The 18,265-nt window shown below is 40.3% G+C and overlaps 1 protein-coding gene across 1 annotated transcript in view; it reads right to left on the bottom strand.

Moving 5' to 3' along the window:
• LOC109423789 (uncharacterized) overlaps nucleotides 1-17,992 on the bottom strand; it is a 136,207-nt gene extending 118,215 nt beyond the window's left edge. The window contains exons 1-2 of the mRNA XM_019698815.3: nucleotides 17,891-17,992; nucleotides 16,165-17,629 (exon numbers count right to left, since the gene is read on the bottom strand). Coding sequence (XP_019554360.2) covers nucleotides 16,193-17,629; nucleotides 17,891-17,926 — 1,473 coding nt within the window. The 5' untranslated portion in view covers nucleotides 17,927-17,992 and the 3' untranslated portion in view covers nucleotides 16,165-16,192. The remainder of the gene's footprint in view (nucleotides 1-16,164; nucleotides 17,630-17,890) is intronic.
• Nucleotides 17,993-18,265: the final 273 nt, after the last annotated feature.

Raw genomic sequence — 18,265 nt, forward strand, 5'->3', positions numbered from 1 at the left:
AGAAATTCCTGCTAAGAAGTCCCAAACGCAGCAGAAAATGTGCCCTCTGAGAATCGTCAGCGGACGGGCACCACCCAGCAACAATTCGAGTGCATTGTTAGCAGGAAATGCGCACTCAACAATTTGAACTCGATCCAGAGTTTACTTCAACCGTGCCGCAACATTGCGGTACCATTCTCACAGCAACGGCAACCAACTACAATGTGGCCATTTGAGGCGAGCTCCGATATCACCGTGGAGAACGAAATCTCCACTCACGAGGCAGCAGGCTACACCATAGACGGCCTGTTGTTGCTGGCGATCATCATCGTCATCATAATCTGGAGATGGCGGCGGAACGGGAGACGAATCCAGGAGCTGGAGGACGCAACGAGGCGAGTCCGCCTAAACCAAAGCACCGCTTAGCAGCCGAGACGTTGAGCGATGTCACCCGACGCCTGCCTAGTCAGCGATTCTGGTGCACCAGGCATCAAGAAGGACTGGGCAGAAACGGTGCACACGGCCCCAGCAAACATTCAAACTCTGTAAGTAAAATTGAATAAAGGAATCAGTTCTAGGCTAAACGTGTTGGGGATCAGTTCTTTCGATGACAATTCCCCTAAACCGCGAAAGTCCGAACTACATTTTGGTGACCCCGACGTGATGGGGATTCACGTATCTTCATCGCGAAATCAAAAGTGAAGTTTTATTATCGCGTCCCACCGCGCGCCGATCTCCAGTGATTCGCACCGCGCGCGAGCGATCATGGTTGCTGGTAGTTTTCTAGTTTTATTCGTGTGTGAGAAAATGATCAGAAGTGAAACCCCAGAGGGATAGAAATGCCAGCAGAACATAGTGATTTTGTGCACTCGGAAGTGAATCCGCATGAAAAAAACATCAAGAGAGGTTTGAATAAGAAAGACCGGCTACGATGAACGGTGCCTAACCGGGAGGGCATATAAATTGCCAATTGAACAACCACCGCGCGTGACCGACCGACAGCGACGTACTCGTGTGGGGGGGGGGGGGGGGGAGTGAATATGTGATGGGCAGTGTGACACATCAAAATGGAAATCGCTGACCGGCGACTGGTTGATGAAACTTGTTTTCGATGTGCGTAACTCAGTTACTAAGGCTGAAGGAAATAAGTGTCAGAATAATTTTGGAGAACTGAATAAATCAATTCTGTCCTGACCCTCAAACCGAGAGGTTCGTTTGCCATGTGGTGGATACACCCTGACTACGCCTGTGTGTTTATAGAGTCAACTCGAACGACCGTGTTTATGCATGGTAGCATAAACACATTGCGGTAGAGTGCGATAAACTATAAGTTGCACACGCAGCAAAAAGGCGTGTGACACACCACATCGATTGAGTTAAGAAGTAGAAATAAATCATTCATTCTTAGTTACTACGGCAATCGTGGCAGACTAAATCATCCGAACCTTTCCCCAGAAGGCAGAACATGTCATGGCGATCCTGCCAGGAGGTGTCTGCCTGTGAATTAAAGTTAATTACGGCACTGTGAAAGTAATTAGTGAACAGTGAATAACCGTGTGAATAACCGTTGAAATGGGCTGGTTTTCGGCGGACGAGATCGTCGCCCCGACCAGCAGTGTTACAAGTGCACCATCCAATAGTGGACACCTTACGGCACAAACTGTGGCCCTGTGTGTTCTAGCAGGTGTAGCCGTAGGCTATTTGTTGGTAAAAGTAGTGATCAAGTGCCATCGCCAGCAAACGGAGAGAGTCGCCGAACGAGTGTCCCGCTTGGCAAATTTGCCAGCATAATAAACATTACCCAACATTATGAACATTTCGTGGCCGAGCAACTTGTGAATCATTTAGGCAGTTACGGACATGGCAGAGCGTGCAGTTAGGATGGCAAACCTGCCAGCATAAGAAGAAAAGGCAATTCTAACCAGCAATATTGCAAAATGAGTGCAAAACGTGATCTACAGGAAGAAACAATAAAACAGTGCACAGAGTTTTTACCAGGGAGTTATCCCATTATAATCGGTTATTGGTGAAACGGATCGAAATCAGTAACGAGGAATTACATGCCAAGGAGCTGATTGTTGAAGCGGTGTTCCAGATTGGATCGGCAGCTGTGATGCGAACCGGACGACGCGACCACATGGACACTTACAATTTCAATTATGGGGAATTGAGGATGGCGTTAGAAGAATACCGTCGTCGGTTTCTGACCAGATAAACCAAAAAGGGAAGTATCGACAAAAATTAAGTTAATTGAAGAAATATTAAAGTTCGTCAAATTTTTAGGTACAACAAACAAGACTATGGATGTACAAATGATTCGACATACGCATATAAGTTTTCTTGGGCAGTACACAACAAGAATTCCATGCAAAGGAAGTTTTAATTGTAAGTAATATAAAAAAATGATTAAGCGATTCTTTTATGAAATGGAATGGACAGATTTTTTCAAATTGAAGATGCAATATTGAAATTGCATAGTAACCTTCGTAAATATAGTGATTATGCTACTGCAACCAAACAAATTAAAATAGATACATTGATTAATTTAAATAAAGAATTAAAGGAAATTGTAACAAAAAATAAATTTGATACAGAGTTACAAAATTCTCTCATTGCTAGGTATCGGCAACTAAAAGAATTCATAAACGAAGGAATTGAAAGGTTAAACGGTAATATTTTGGACGATTCGATTTTAGAAAATTTGTTCATTCCAGAGGAGTTTGGGCAACAAGTAATCAACATGGCACAGAAAATTGATTTGAGCATAGCCTCCCGGGTAGAGGAAAAGAGCTCAATAATAGCATATTTTGATATGGAGATCAAAAAGTGATATTGGTTTGATTGATATAAGAGATAAAAGATCTAAAAATAATATCAAAAATTTACTCCTGGAACATCATCATCATATCATATTTAGATCTCCTAAGATCTAACCAATAGCAGCGAGCTATTAGATTGATCTTGAAATATCAAATTTTGATATGGTTCAGATATTACAGGAACATGTTTTAGATATTATTTTCAGATCTTTTATCTCTTATGTCAATCAAACCAATATCACGTTTTGATCGTCAGTATTTCACCTCTACCCGGGCTTACGGCTCGTCGATAAGTTTAATGGCGAGGCCGATAGGTTGCTTGGATTTTTCGAAACAATCGATCTACTGAAGGACTACTCTGATGGAGTCCCTGATGCAGAATTGATTAAGTTTATTAAAACCAGGTTGACAGGTCCAGCTCACGGTGCAATAACCACCGCGACGACTTTGGCTGAAGTGAAGAAACTTTTAAAAGACAAATTTTCAATTAAATTTAGTCCGCAGGCCATTGAGGCGGAGATGGCCAGTATAAAACAACAAAAGAAAACAATATCAGAATATGGACATGAAATGAATGAGCTGGCGGCGAAACTATCCGCAGCTCATGTATCGCAAGGAACCTTTTCCGATGAATCAGCGGCAAGTGCCATTGTGCAACCCGTTGCCGTGAAGTCGTTTACGAATGGTCTGAAAGACCATAGAACTCAATTTTTCCTAAAAGCGCGTAATCCTAATACCCTTGTGAAGGCTATCAGTGATGCGCTAGAGGTACAAAACACTGAAGAGGAATCAGCTATGTGGTTTCATGCTAGTCCCTCAAGGCAAAAACCCCAAAACCCTTATCGAGGACGAGGATTCCAGACCAGAGGATTCTCAAGTTTCCGAAGAGGAAACAGATCCAGAGGTTATGGCCACAATAGAGGTCGTGGTAGAAATCAATACAACCACTACGACCAGCACCAAAACAACTACAACCACCAAGCTCAGTACAATAATCAACCAAATAATAATCAACACCAATATCAACCAAGAGGAGGGCATAACAATAGAGGAAGGCAGGGACATGCAAACGTAGCAATCCCTGTGCCTCAACCAAGACCAGAACCTCCGGAAGATGACGTAGCAAACGTCATTGATTTTTTTCGTGAGTAACTCAGGAAAACGACTACCATCAATAAATTTTTATATCAAAGACCAACAAATTCCATTTATCTTGGATAGTGGAGCTAGCTGTTCCATTATTACAGCACAACTTGTTCCACCGAGAACGGTTATTGATGAAAATGATACAATCAGAATTCGTGGAATAAACGGAACAACTTACGCCCTAGGAAGTATTAATGCACGCCTGTGTTACGAAAATGCAATTTTTACAGCAAAATTGTATGTTGTTAAGGGTCTTCCCCCAAATGTACCTGCGTTACTTGGTACTGATTTTTTAAAAAAGTATGGATGTTGCGGGGCGGTGTAAAGAAGGCAAGATCCCAATTCAATAATTTATTGCGACGTGAATACAATTATAAAATTCCTAAAAAATAATACAGTTTACATGATTAATTCAATGAAATTCATACCATAAGTGATTATATACTTTTAGTGATCTTGCCGCAGCCTTTCGCGCAACTATTTAATCGTTGCTGCCTTGTTCACCACTAAATTTCATCCTGTGTGGTCAATAGTTCACTAAGTTATTTTTAATTTGATATTATATTTGGTTTTTCTTACCAATCGTAGGCCGTAAACGACGGTTTAGCCTATGTTTACGATGCCCTGTTTAAGTTTGCATTAGCGAGCTAATCTAGATCGTCACTAACTTAATTGTAGAGTTCACTATGTAGTAACTTGCTTATTTATTTATATTTGCAACACTTTGTTGCTGCGAATTTGGTGTATTGGACACTATGTTATCGGTAACCGATTTGTGTTCAGCTAGATGCTGTTATTGTTCGATCTCTGCCCATCTCTGTAGCCGCGAATGTGACGCACACTGGTGCAGAGGCTATTAAGGGTATCACTATAAGAGTTGTTATCGTGGCGCTCCTAACACTCCCCCCGGAATGCGCGAAGGATCCTCCAGAGCCGTATTCGTCTTCACGCCAGCTTCAAACTCTCTAGTGATACCTTCCGACGCGTTGTTGTTGCGGCAGTCTCTATGTGGTTTACGCGCAGCTCTGGTTTACCGAGACGCTCTTGGTGTATGGTCGCCATGTGACCTGATTTCTGAGAAAGATGCGGTTTCTTTAACTCATTTTTGTTGCTTTGAATGCTGTGGCAGTTCACAGAACCGGCGCTAGCTCTACTTCCAGTGCAATTTCCGTATGCCATCCAGCCTATACGGGTTTTTATAGCAATCGGCTCGTTACGTGCTCCTTCTCGACTCTTCACTCCATATCCAAGATTAGCATAATCCAGGCCGAGTAGAATTCGTGGAGTAACGTCCCGATATTCTTGAAGTGGAAGACCAGCTAAATATGGGAATTTGGTTTGCAGCTCGGATGGCAACAAGGTTTGCGGACGAATTTGTAGAGAAGCTATAGTGTTGATCTCCATCAGGTCGTACTTGTGGGAACTTTTTACTCCGGATATTTGTAAGCTCACTAGCTTTGATTGATTATCTACCTTACACATTCCTCCTGTCCAATTCAAGCATAACGGTTTCGTGGGGCCATCGATACCGAGCTCGTCGGCTAAGCTTTGCTCAATGAGAGTCAACTCGGAGCCGTCGTCGATGAATGCAAAGGTGCCCACTGTCTTCTCTGGTCCGTAAAGTTTCACCGGAACGATGCGAAACAATACATCCGACTGCCCTTGATGGACGTTGCAGCTCGATGGGGTTTTCTCCAGTTCCGTTGAAGATTGATCGCCAGTTTGGTTCTCCGATTTGTGGAGTAAAGGGTGATGCAAAAAGGTGCAACCGTTTACACCACATCTCGTTTGGTATTTACACGATCCATTGTGCTTTCGCAGACACTGACGGCATAGTTTGCACTCTTTTACTGTGGCCCACCTAGAATCTACGCTGAATTCTTCGAATCGAGCACACTTGGTCACGGCTATACATTTTCCCCTACATACCAAGCACTGAATACAAGCAGGTTTAACTGTTGTTCCCAAGTTTGGTTGGATAGGAGTCTCAGTCGATGAGTCCGATTCGGAATGGTAATTCAGGAATCCGTCTTTTTTGCCACGATTTTTTTGTTCGTGACATGACGCCATCACCGTGCTCGCATCTTCTGCTACGGAATATAGCCATGCGCTAAAGTCAGCAAGATTCGGGCTGGGGAGTTACGCGAGAATCTGGCCCAGTCTAACTTCAAAGAGGACGGCAAACGCTCAACTAACTCGTACCGAAGAGATGCGTTGAAGATAAAATCAGTGACCTCGCAAGCTCGGATTGTTGAAATCATATTTTTCACCGTCAGCGCAAAGTTGACAACGGTTTCAAGATTTTCCGTGTTCGGAGGAGGGAGGTTTTCAATTTTCCTAACGATGGATTGGACGATTGCCTCTGGACGGCCATATAACATCTTTAGGGTTGACAAAATATCCGCCACGTTCGACGGATGAAGCAACTCAGATCTAACTGCCTCTAATGCTTTTCCTTTTAAACATTTTCGCAGTCTGAGCATGTTCTCCTCGTTCGTTAACCCACACATTTGTGTAGACGAATTAAACGTAGCGTAAAAAAGCGGCCAATCTTCCAGTGCTCCGTCGAATTCAGGAAGGTCTCGGGGTATCGCCTGCCGCGCTGCTATTTGGCTCCGGCTTAGTATACAAATAGTTTCATCATCGATTGCTGGTGGGTCGGATATTTGCTGGGTCGTTCGTGTCGGCGTTGAACGCTGGAGTAACCTTACATTTCGGGAGACAAATATTCATCGCAAATTCAAACCAGGGAAAAATAGAAATACCTTTTAATGAACCCCAAGTTTCATTAATATGCGTTCCAGCAAGAACCGAACTTACGACACTCATAACCGTAAATGTAAAGGAACCTCGTGTTCTTTTGAGCCAACAAATAAAACCACATGTATTTATTGCCAATACGATTGTTGATCCAAAAGATGGAAAAATTCCCGTAAAAATTTTGAACGTTTCAAAAAAGACAGTTTTTCTAAATGAAATCAAACCAAAAATGGAGAAACTGGACAATTACGATATAGTCCAACTAAATGATTGTAAAGAAATCCCAAACAGAACACAACAATTATTAAGGGAACTCAAATTAAACCATTTATCTGGAAATGAAAAAGAATCTATTAAAAAGATATGTTTAAAATACAATGATATCTTTTGCCTTGAAAATGACAAGTTAACCGTTACAAAAATTTTGACACCTTCGATTAATGTCAAAGATAATACAAAACCTGTGTACACTAAACCGTATCGGTTACCACATTCGCAAAAATCAGAAATTGAAAGACAAATTAAGGAGATGACAAAAAACGGTATAATAGAGGAAGCTCGTTCTGAATGGAACAGTCCAATGCTTCTTGTACCCAAAAAATCGTGTAATGATAGAAAAAAGTGGAGAATGGTTATAGACTACCGAAAGGTAAACAATGCACTCCAAGATGATAGGTTTGAATTAGGGAATATTGAGGAAATTATAGACTCTTTAGCGGGAGCTAAGTACTTCACGCACTTAGATCTCTCGCAAGGATATTATCAATGCGAAATAGACCCCAAAAGCAGACCTATAACAGCTTTTTCAACAGCCTCAGGACAATTTCAAATGACTAGGCTACCCATGGGCCTCAAAATAAGCCCAGCAACTTTTTCACGATTAATGACAGTCGCAATGTCGGGATTGTGCATGGAAAAGTGTTTAGTTTATCTAGACGATATTATTGTTTTTGGGAAAAGTCTAGAAGAACATAATAAAAATTTGATTGCCATTTTTGAAAGGTTGAGAGGAGTCAATTTAAAATTGAATCCAGGAAAATGTAACTTTCTGCAGCAAGAATTAATATATCTAGGACATTTTATTTCGGAAGAAGGAGTACGTCCAGATCCTTCAAAAATAGAGAGCGTTAACAATTGGCCTGTACCAACGACGGCCGATGAAGTAAAACGTTTTGTAGCGTTCGCAAATTACTATCGCAAGCATATACAAGATTTTTCTAAAATTTGCATTCCACTAAATCATTTAACAAGAAAAGGAATACCATTCGAGTGGTCAGCAGAATGTCAGCAAGCTTTTGAAACCTTGAAAACGAAATTCATAAACCCACCTGTACTGGATTACCCATATTTTAAGTAAACATTTAAATTGCAAACAGATGCGTCAGGATATGCTTTAGGAGCAGTGTTATCAAACCAGAATGGTAGACCGGTAGCATTTGCATCCAGAGCCCTAAACAAATCTGAAATGAATTACGGAACAATTGAAAAGGAACTTCTGGCTGTGGTTTGGTCGATCAAACATTTCAGACCTTACTTGTTTGGTAGAAAGTTTGATTTAGAAACAGATCATAGACCATTGGTTTATCTTTTTTCAATGAAGGAGCCTTCAAGTAGATTAACCAAATTTAGATTGGCACTTGAAGAGTATGATTTTACAATTAATTATATTCCAGGCAAAAGTAACGTTTTAGCAGATGCATTGTCTCGAATTACGATCAAAGACTTACAAGAATTAAACAACAAAATAGAACAAGATATACTTATTACTACCCGAAGCACAGCAAGGAAAGCAAATAAAAATAAGGATTTCAATGATGAGTCGCCTGGCCAGCAACCATCATATGGGAAGTCCGTCGAATTAACTTTCGATGAGAAAAATAAAATTCCTGAAGTAAAGTTTTGTATGTTAAACAATCAATTAATCTTTCAACCAGCTAAGACTCTAGTCCAGTTACGGCGGATAGTAGTAATGCTGCGAAATATGTGCAAAAACAAAAACATAAACGAGCTCGTAATAAAAAATACGGATCATGGAAAACAATTTTATAACATGGTATATACCAATAATATGAATAAAGGCATGCCAATAATGAGAATGATAGATTCAAAAGTGAAGCACATTGAAAACAAAACTGAACAACATCTCATCATTAATGATTTCCATGTACTGCCAACAGCAGGACATGCGGGTATCAAGAAAACACTAAAAAACATACAAAGACGCTATTTTTGGTCAAGTATGACAAACGATGTAACAAATTTCATCAAGTCATGTGAAGCTTGTCAAAAGAACAAACACATCAAACCAAGAAACATACCTCAGATCATTACCACAACGGCAAACAGTGCATTCAGCAAGATTTATCTAGATCTTGTTGGACCGTTATTGCCTAGTAATGAAGGTTATATATATATCTTAACGACACAATGTGAATTAACCAAATTCATAACAGCAACTCCGATAAGGAACAAATCAACGGAAGTTGTCGCGAAAGCTTTTGTTGAAAATGTTCTGCTAAATTATGGAGTACCGGATGAGATTGCAACTGACAGAGGAACAGAATTTATGTCTGAACTTTTTCAACATATTTGTGAACTGTTGCAAATCAAAAAATTGAATTCTACGGCTTATCATCATCAATCGATTGGAGCGTTGGAGAACTCGCATAAGAGTCTAGGAAACTTTTTGAGAATTTATGCAGCAAGACAACCAGGTAACTGGTCATCTTGGATTAAATTCTATCAATTCGCCTACAATACAACTGTTCATCTGGAAACAGAAAAAACTCCTTTTGAACTAGTATTTGGTAAAAACTGTAAATTGCCATCAAATTTAAAAGATTACGAAACCCAAACGCCGATATACAATTTGGAAGATTATGCTAAATCATTGAAATACAAAATTCAAATCACACAACGAGAAATTCAACAACGGTTAATTGACGCCAAAGAAAACAGAATCATGAAGCTCAATACTAAATTGAAACCAATGACATATTTACCAGGTCAACTGATACTAATAAAAAACGAAGCAAAACCAAAACTAAATAGCATATACGATGGACCCTATCCCGTTCTAACAGATAGAGGTCAAAATGTTGAGGTAAGAATCAAAAATAGGTTAGATATCATACATAAAGATAGAACGAAACCATTTATTACAACTAATTAAACTATGAATCCAAACAATTAAATCTTATGAACCACAACGTACTAAATTATTTCATTACAAACTATTGTAGAGCGATACGTTCACCTTGAGAAGGTGGCGCCCAAGATACGAAGTATCGAGGGTTGAATTGCAATACCGTAGTTAAATGAAGTAAAGAAAAGTGGAATAAAAGAGACGTGTGGTGGATATTGTATAAAACATTTTTATCAAAACATTATGATATCAGTCTTATTCACTATTATAGGACTTACACATTATTGTTATACTTTATAAACTATCTTGCATTAGATTAATATGATATTCAAAATAATAATAACTGTATTGTTTTAAATTTTACACTATAGGCTAAAATTTAAAAAATTATAAAGAGGACGTGTGGTGGATACACCCTGACTACGCCTGTGTGTTTATAGAGTCAACTCGAACGACCGTGTTTATGCATGGTAGCATAAACACATTGCGGTAGAGTGCGATAAACTATAAGTTGCACACGCAGCAAAAAGGCGTGTGACACACCACATCGATTGAGTTAAGAAGTAGAAATAAATCATTCATTCTTTGTTGTGGTGGTGGCGATTCAATCGTAGCACAGCTTTTTTAGAGCAGATCAAACACAGCGTATATGAGGATCAGCTTAAACTATAAATAGGTTTATTCATTAATAATTCAAATTATTCCATAATATAATATGTTCTCACAATTCACAGTGCTTCTTTCCACTCACTATTTGCGGCTAAATCTTCTAGATTAACTCAATTCAATTAAAATACTACTAAATTTCAGCGAGCAATTCAATTGCTTGACCGCTTATGCAATCCACCTATTGTTTACAAGTTCTGTCACTTCGCTTAGGGTAACCATCCGTAGTTACCGCGCCAACATTCTTAGTTACAACGGCAATCGTGGCAGACTAAATCATCCGAACCTTTCCCCAGAAGGCAGAACATGTCACCATTTAATTATCGAAGATGATGACTACCAAAAAGTTTACGTAGGTCACCATACAAGTGAAGCATATGTAACTTTTGGCCGGACTATTGCTGCGTAGATCCAGTTTGACATGTTTGGTCGCAGTACCCAGGTTTTCCCCAAGGCCTTATTGCAGACCCAAAGGGCATAAGTACCCTTAGTTATTACCTTATTTAGATGAGTATTCCAGTTCAGTCTTTAGTCTAAAGCTATACCGAGATGTTTAACTTCTTCCGAGAACTGAATTTGAACTCCATCCATGAAAGGCTGAGTAAGATGTGTTTTACAGGTCAATACATTTCATAAGCCAACACGTGGCGTGAGAATACAAATGCGAACGAACTGTAATGTAACAGTCAGCATTATGCATTCTATTTTACTTTACCCATCTGATTGCTATTAACGACAAACACTCACCACTACTAACTGCCTGGAACAGCGCAACTCTATCCTTCTCTCTCTCTCTCTCTAGATACTGTAAGTGTAAGTGTGTACTACTACTACATATCTGATCGATCCCAAAATCCATGTAACTTAGCAAGTAAGATTTGTTGGAATCAACATTCATTCTTATCCGAACTATCGAAGTATTCACATGTAATCACATGTATCCACAGATACCCCGGGTGGGCAATTAGCCTGTGTGTGTATGCTGGCAAAATTCGTGTGTTCTTTTACTTTTACTGCGAGCTGTGTTTTGGTGTTGTCCTGCTCACTCTCATAGGAGTTTTGATTACAGTGCTCGCAGTAAAAGTCAAAATCTGTGCGTGCATTTCAATTGTCGGTTGACATATTGAGGGATAAGACTCTAAACATACTGAGATCAGAGAAAATAGGTAGAGAAGCGAAGAGTGAACAGCCGCCAGAACGGCAACACTTTTTCTGTTTTGATTTCATCGCTCGGATGCTGGCAACTGCAGCAAAGCAGATTAATCCACCCATCGAAGGTAGTGCCTATCTCGCATACCGCATTTGAAAACTATTTATACTGTTGTTTTATTAACTAGGCATTATCAAACTGATGTTCCAAAATGGAACAATTTTCATTAATTCAAGGAATCAATGTTATTTATACTGTTATTCATGATATTTAAAAACTTTGGTAAAAATATGTTTCAAATGATTGCAATACTTATCTTCACTTATGCGGTAATCGTCAAGGTTTGTTGATTTTGCTCGATAGGATACCAGTTTGACGGTTCGATAAGGTATTTTTGGCTTCACACTCTTCGCTTCTCTACCTATTTTCTCTGACTGAGATATGCTCATCTGAGACGAGACTCGCGAAGAGGAAAAAAAGCAACGTCAAGTGTAGCTCAACTGAGCTGTCAGTTGTAGCCCGTTTGATTACGTTACCTAAAACGAGGAAAGTATTGCTATCCGAGATAAATTCTGAAGCCAAAATTCACTCCGAGCAGCATTTTCTTCTCCTGTGTACTGTCAAAAATAAATTGAAAACCAAATATTCCAATGATTACTTGGCTTGGCGATTGTTGGCGATGCAAAATTTCACCTCAACATGATTTTGTGCGTGAATGGGATTCAGTCACACTGCATGTGAGGTGATGCGGTCACGTACGTGTTTGAACCACCAGCCCAAAACATAATGTCAACACAGATAGGAAGAAGAAAAAATAACAAAGTGGAGAAAAAGAAGACCGTCTTCGCGAGTCTCGTCTCAGGTCACCCCCATCGCAAAAAGTCGTCATGGATTGCCTTATTGTCAAACATATATCACACAGTCACCAGGACAAGGAGAATACATTTTACTAAGGTGGCGCAGATAAACATTGCAAACCACTGGTTGTCTCTTCCATTCTTCTGGTGTTCTTATGGAACTGAAATAGTGACGTCACTATTTCAGTTCCATAAGAACACCAGAAGAATGGAAGAGACAACCAGTGGTTTGCAATGTTTATCTGCGCCACCTTAGTAAAATGTATTCTCCTTGTCACCAGGAGAGAAAAATAAATTGAGTGGTGCAGTTCCAGTTTAGATTAACCAGCAAAGTGTTTTTTTTAATCCGAAAGTAACACCTTGGAAATTTGTATTCATCATAAACCCGGGTACATAAATGACCCGATTTTGTCAGTCCCCTTTCGGAACACATGTTTTGCTCTCCTCGAAAACTTATACAATTTTTCCAACTTTTTATCCCTCTAAAGGGCAGATTAGCTGTAGTTTGATGATAAACAGGGATGCATTGGTTAAAGTTTGACTGTAAGATAACGAGAATCGCAAAATGGGGCTGACAAAATCGGGTCCTTACTGTATTGTATTTGTATTTCTTTGTATTGGGCACTGCACTGTTTTGATTTTGTATGGGGGTTTGACGTTTCTTGGCCTTGTTGTTTTCTAAATTTCTTTAAGAGTGAAAGAGAAGGAAAGAATTTTATGCAGTGACCTATTGTATTTCTTTGCCAAATCAGTCCCACACAAACATGCACGGATGTTTTATTATGCCTCTCAAGAAAAATCAGAATATGGCGATTATCTGCCTCTGGCTTCTGATATTAGCGCGACAGTCACTAATCATAACAGCGTAACCAGATTTAAAATTATATAATTCCACCATATGGGGTTTGACAGCAAGAATACTCATTCCACTGAGCTACTCTTGCCGTTCGTCACAAATACATTCAAAAACATCTGTCACTTCGCGAAACCCACGTGCTATTGTTTTTAGCGGGAACACTTTTTCTTTTGTTTTGCCTTGCGACTGTCATGCGGCGGTATGCCTTGCGAGCGTACGACCGCCGCAGGACTCTAATAAAAGATAAGCGCGACAATACAACCTATGCTATAAAACACCAACATCAACGTCCAACAACGCGTACGGAAATTGTTTTTTTAATCAAAAACTTGTAATACACATTCGCGCTAGCGCTTTATGGCAGCGTACAGAGTTCTGCAAATGACAGTTTTTTTTTTAATTTAATGTTTACCATCACTAGAAAATCCTCAAGCATGCTTAACGACAGCTATCAATTAGCTCTTTTTATACAATAATCAGAGTATGTACTTCTAGTTTGTCGTGCATCGATTGTACCCAGGTAACCACTGAGCACTGTTGTAAACACTTGAAAGGCCATCTAGCAGCTTTTCAGTATCAATAAGCTCTGCACAAGGTTTTCAAATGCTTATAGGCCCTGCAAACCATGAGCAGTAAAGTAGGCCGTATATAGGCATATATCGTAATATTGTAGGGCTTGCAGGCCCTGTGCCTATAAGTCAAATAAGACGACTGTCAGTGCTGTTGGACGGCTTGTCGTGCATGACATTTATGTCAATCAAAACAGATTCTGAACCAAACAAAACTAAAGACGAAAGATGGGAGTAAAACTCAGCGAAAATTATGTTGCTAGCTGGTTGCAGCATCAAATTGATTAAATGACCAGGTGTTTCAGCGAGGATTTTCTCCTGCATGATATCTGCCTCAAGTATAACGAGCCGCCAGCGATCTGAAGCTGAACTGGAAGGAGCTGAAGTGCCGTGGGTGTTTCCTGCATTACAGGCGATATATGTTTCCAACTTCTAACTAACAGCTATAGGAGTTTCCCGGTCATTTTTATTTTTCTGGTATCGTCATGGATTCCCGGAGAGATTCCCTTAATGTTTCTGAAACTGTACCAATGCATAATGCATGCCACCTTGATTCTCTCTTCCTCCAATACCAACGATTGGCTGTTTTTGATTTAATTTCTTTGCTATTATCGACCTTTCGAGTGCAACTGTTCCTACTTGAAGCTTCAACATTCAACTTTGGTTTAGTTTAAATATGGTATTTTGCGAGCCAATACCATGGTATATACTCGTGGAGCAGATGGCAAGCATGACGAGAACCGTGTTTTGAAAAGGAACCCTCGAGTCCTTAACTTGAATCTGGATCGAGCAGCAAAAAAAAATCAATTGAAGTGAAACACGTAAGACGCATGAAAAGGACAGGAGAAAAACTTATTTTTTTTATTTTTTCCTTGTCCCAGTTTTGACAGATTTCTTGTCAGAGACTCGGAACGAAAGATTAGAGTTGGCCGTATATCAACCGAATAATTCGCCAAATGTGTCTTTGAAGCAGCTCTATTGGAGAATATAATTTCTTCTAGCTCTGTTAGCCCTGTTCTATTATCGACTATAGAACCGACTTGATGCCAATTTTTACGGCTTACTGGTTACTTGGGTATTAAGTTTGCAAAGGCGATCTCGTGGCGCGGGTTGAGTTCCATGATGCCTGGAGAAGTCCAAATGAACATTTTGCAAACTACTTGTGTTATGTTGTCATAATTATTGAAAATTTGAAACAAATATGTTTTAATAATTTGCGTGCTGTGAAATATTCATCCACACGTGTATGAAAGCTGATTGATTATGAATTAGTTTAGAATTCAAGTTCAAAAATTAAATATTGTTAACACCGCTAAAGAAGCCTATGGGCTGCCACGGGAACGTTTTTAAAATATGTTTTAAAATTTTCAACAATTATGCGAAATTAAGTCAACATAACATGGTCAGTTTCTCGAGCAGTTCAAAATGGAAGCGCAAAATGTTATTTACGTATTATATACTACATGTTTTTGAGAAATTGAAAAAGAAAAAAAACAAACTGTTGACCGCTGATGGCGGTGTGCTTTATGTTTGATTTTGGACAACGCCACATCAATGTACTCATTTTTGTAACGATTTCGAGCAGCTTCCGGACACCAGAAGTTTTTAAAATTTGAATTTTGAGACAGTTTTAAACATATAAATTCAGTGAGAAAGTAACGCTAGAACGCATGAAAACCCTGATTCGAAAAAACGCCAATCACAATAGGATTTCTGTTTTTGGTATAGCACACCTATTGATGTGTTTGTAGTGTAGAACTTATACACAATCTTTACTGCTGTTATGAAAAAAAATTCTTTCAGAGATTAAGGTGTCATGATGCATCACCAAGTTTTCAAACGAATCATTGACTTTTTGCTTTTCAATGACTGTTTGCCTAGCGTTTTTGAAGTGATAAAAAACTGTCAATTCTGCAGCAACGCAGCAGAAAAAGTATCATCGTAATCACTGCGAGTGAGCATATCGGATGATACTTTTTCATGCGAATATTCGCTTTTTTGGCAGAGAATTATCACTTTGAAATTTCGAACCAGATATCCAACATGGCTGCCGATGCTGATGATGCCGTAAAAAGCCTTAAAGATTTCATCTACTTAATAACTAATAAAACAGCTCAACTGTACTTTGAACATCACTTAAAAAAAAAACGAAAGAATGTTGTCTTATAACAAAACTAAGAGCAAGTACACAGGTTTACAAGGAGGGTGTGTTCTTACCTCGATGACCGGTTCCCAACGCCACCCGTTAGTTGTTGATGCCGCTAAACTCCATCATGTCCGCGTTTTGGATCGGCTCCGTTTCCGTTTCGGATATGATCTGCTTGAGCCACTGCTGAATCTGCATCGTATGCTCCTGGCTTTGGCTGGATTCGGCAACGGTGGCGGCCAGTCCCATGGCAGTAGTGGGCGATGCCAGCAGGAAGAGGTCTCCCAGAACTTGAGAGAGAGTGCCATCCTGCCCAGCGGGAAGATTGAGAACGGCACGCAGCTCGGCCGGTGACAGCGGTGTTCGTTTGGTTTGTGGCTTTTCCGTACTGCTGCCGCTAGTAGATGACGGAATGTCATCCGGCGATGGTCCATCCGTGTCCGTAGATGGGGAATCAGAACTGCTGGAGGTCTGGTATGTGGGCGCCTGCTGGGGCGCTGCATTCGAAAGAGTGGTCTTTAGGATGTGCTGCCGCAAGATTTTGTTCTCGGTGATGAGACGCTTGTAGAAACCGCACTCCGGACTGCCTTCTTCTGAGGGACAACGAAGAGGGGCTGGAGGGCGTTCGACGGGTTTGGCTGGAGAAACCGCTTCGGAACAGGTATTAATGGTTAAATTTGTTACGTTTTTAAGATTGATTGTGCCACCGCAGTTGTTCATCGTCAGGGTGGCGACATTTTTTACACTCTTTTCCTCGTTTACACATTTCGTCGCCAAACTGCTACTCGTCGCTACGCTATTACTATGCCTACCAACCTTGTCCAGTTCCGTCTGTGAAGCTTTCGCAATTAAATGCTGTATCCTGGCAGCCCTGGCTGGTTCTGCTGTTCTCACATCTTCAACCTCGTTTGCGTTGTCGTGGTTATTGTTACTAATATCAACAGTTTCCAAACCCAGCCCTTCACCTTGTAATGAAAGTGAATCGGTCAGCAATTTTTCTCGATTCCGACTGTTCGTTAGATCAATTTTCATTCGCTCCAATTCCTCTTCCAGCTCTTGGCCCACGCAAACTTCTCCCAGTGATTTGTCAATCAGTTCCTTACTTTCATTCAACGCCAGGCTGACGATCGATTCTCGAACCATTTCTGCCCCTTCTCTGATCAGACTCTTGTTGCTGAAAAATTCCACCACAATCTCCTCACTTTCCGGATTACTCTGTTCCTCCTCTCCAGCTCCTCCCCTCCGACAGCTTTTGTGCATCAAATCGTGATCGTCCACCGGTTGTATATAATCCTCGTTTTCGTATGGATCCTTCAGAATGATGTTGAAATTGTCTATGTTGTACCTGCCGAACGTTCGGATCCTTCCAATCAGATCCTCTTCCGCACCGCCGTCCACAAATTTAATGTTATCGAATTGGAATGTGACGTGATGGGACTGCTGTACTACGACTGAGAGCTGACGGAGCAGTAGCTTTTCCCGCAGGTCCAGCGCCTTCCGGATCCTATCGATGGAGGCGTTCACTTGTTCCTTCAGCTGCAAAAATCGCAGTTGAAAATTACTACATTGTGTTGTAAACTTAAAATAAGTCTATCATAATTCTGAACAAAATGAAAACCGGAAAGAATGTCGACACAAAGTTAGTCACAAAACTGAAGATTGTTTTGCCTACCTCGCACAAATGTTTGTTGATTTTATGAACTCAATTTCTGATAATATCCAATGATATTTATTTTCAAAGCGATAATCAGACTCTATTCACCACACCTAGAACCAAACCACCTATCGGCCACTTACCTTCTCGGAAAATGCATTATTTCTGTTGGTGTCCATCACAAAGTGCGTAAAGCGAGTCTTTTTCGCATCAATCCAAAGCAACTTTTGCTGATAAAGCGAATTTCTGCTGAGATTGCCTAAACCCGTAGGTAAGAAAAAAATATCACTGTGTGAGCTTGAAATTGGATTGCTTTTTTCTCGCTGCTGTACTGAACGAACGAACGACGAGGACTGACTGATGGCTTGCGAGTTTGACAGATTCGACTGACGGACAAACTACACCGAGGTACAAATGTATCATATTTATTTACCCAAAGATACCCAAAAGTGAGATCGTTCCATCAGGGGTATTCAAACGATGGGTACGCGCTTGGATAAAAAGGTAATTTCTTCTAT

The sequence above is a fragment of the Aedes albopictus genome, chromosome 2 (genome assembly GCF_035046485.1).
Source record: "Aedes albopictus strain Foshan chromosome 2, AalbF5, whole genome shotgun sequence".
Lineage (NCBI taxonomy): Eukaryota > Metazoa > Arthropoda > Insecta > Diptera > Culicidae > Aedes > Aedes albopictus.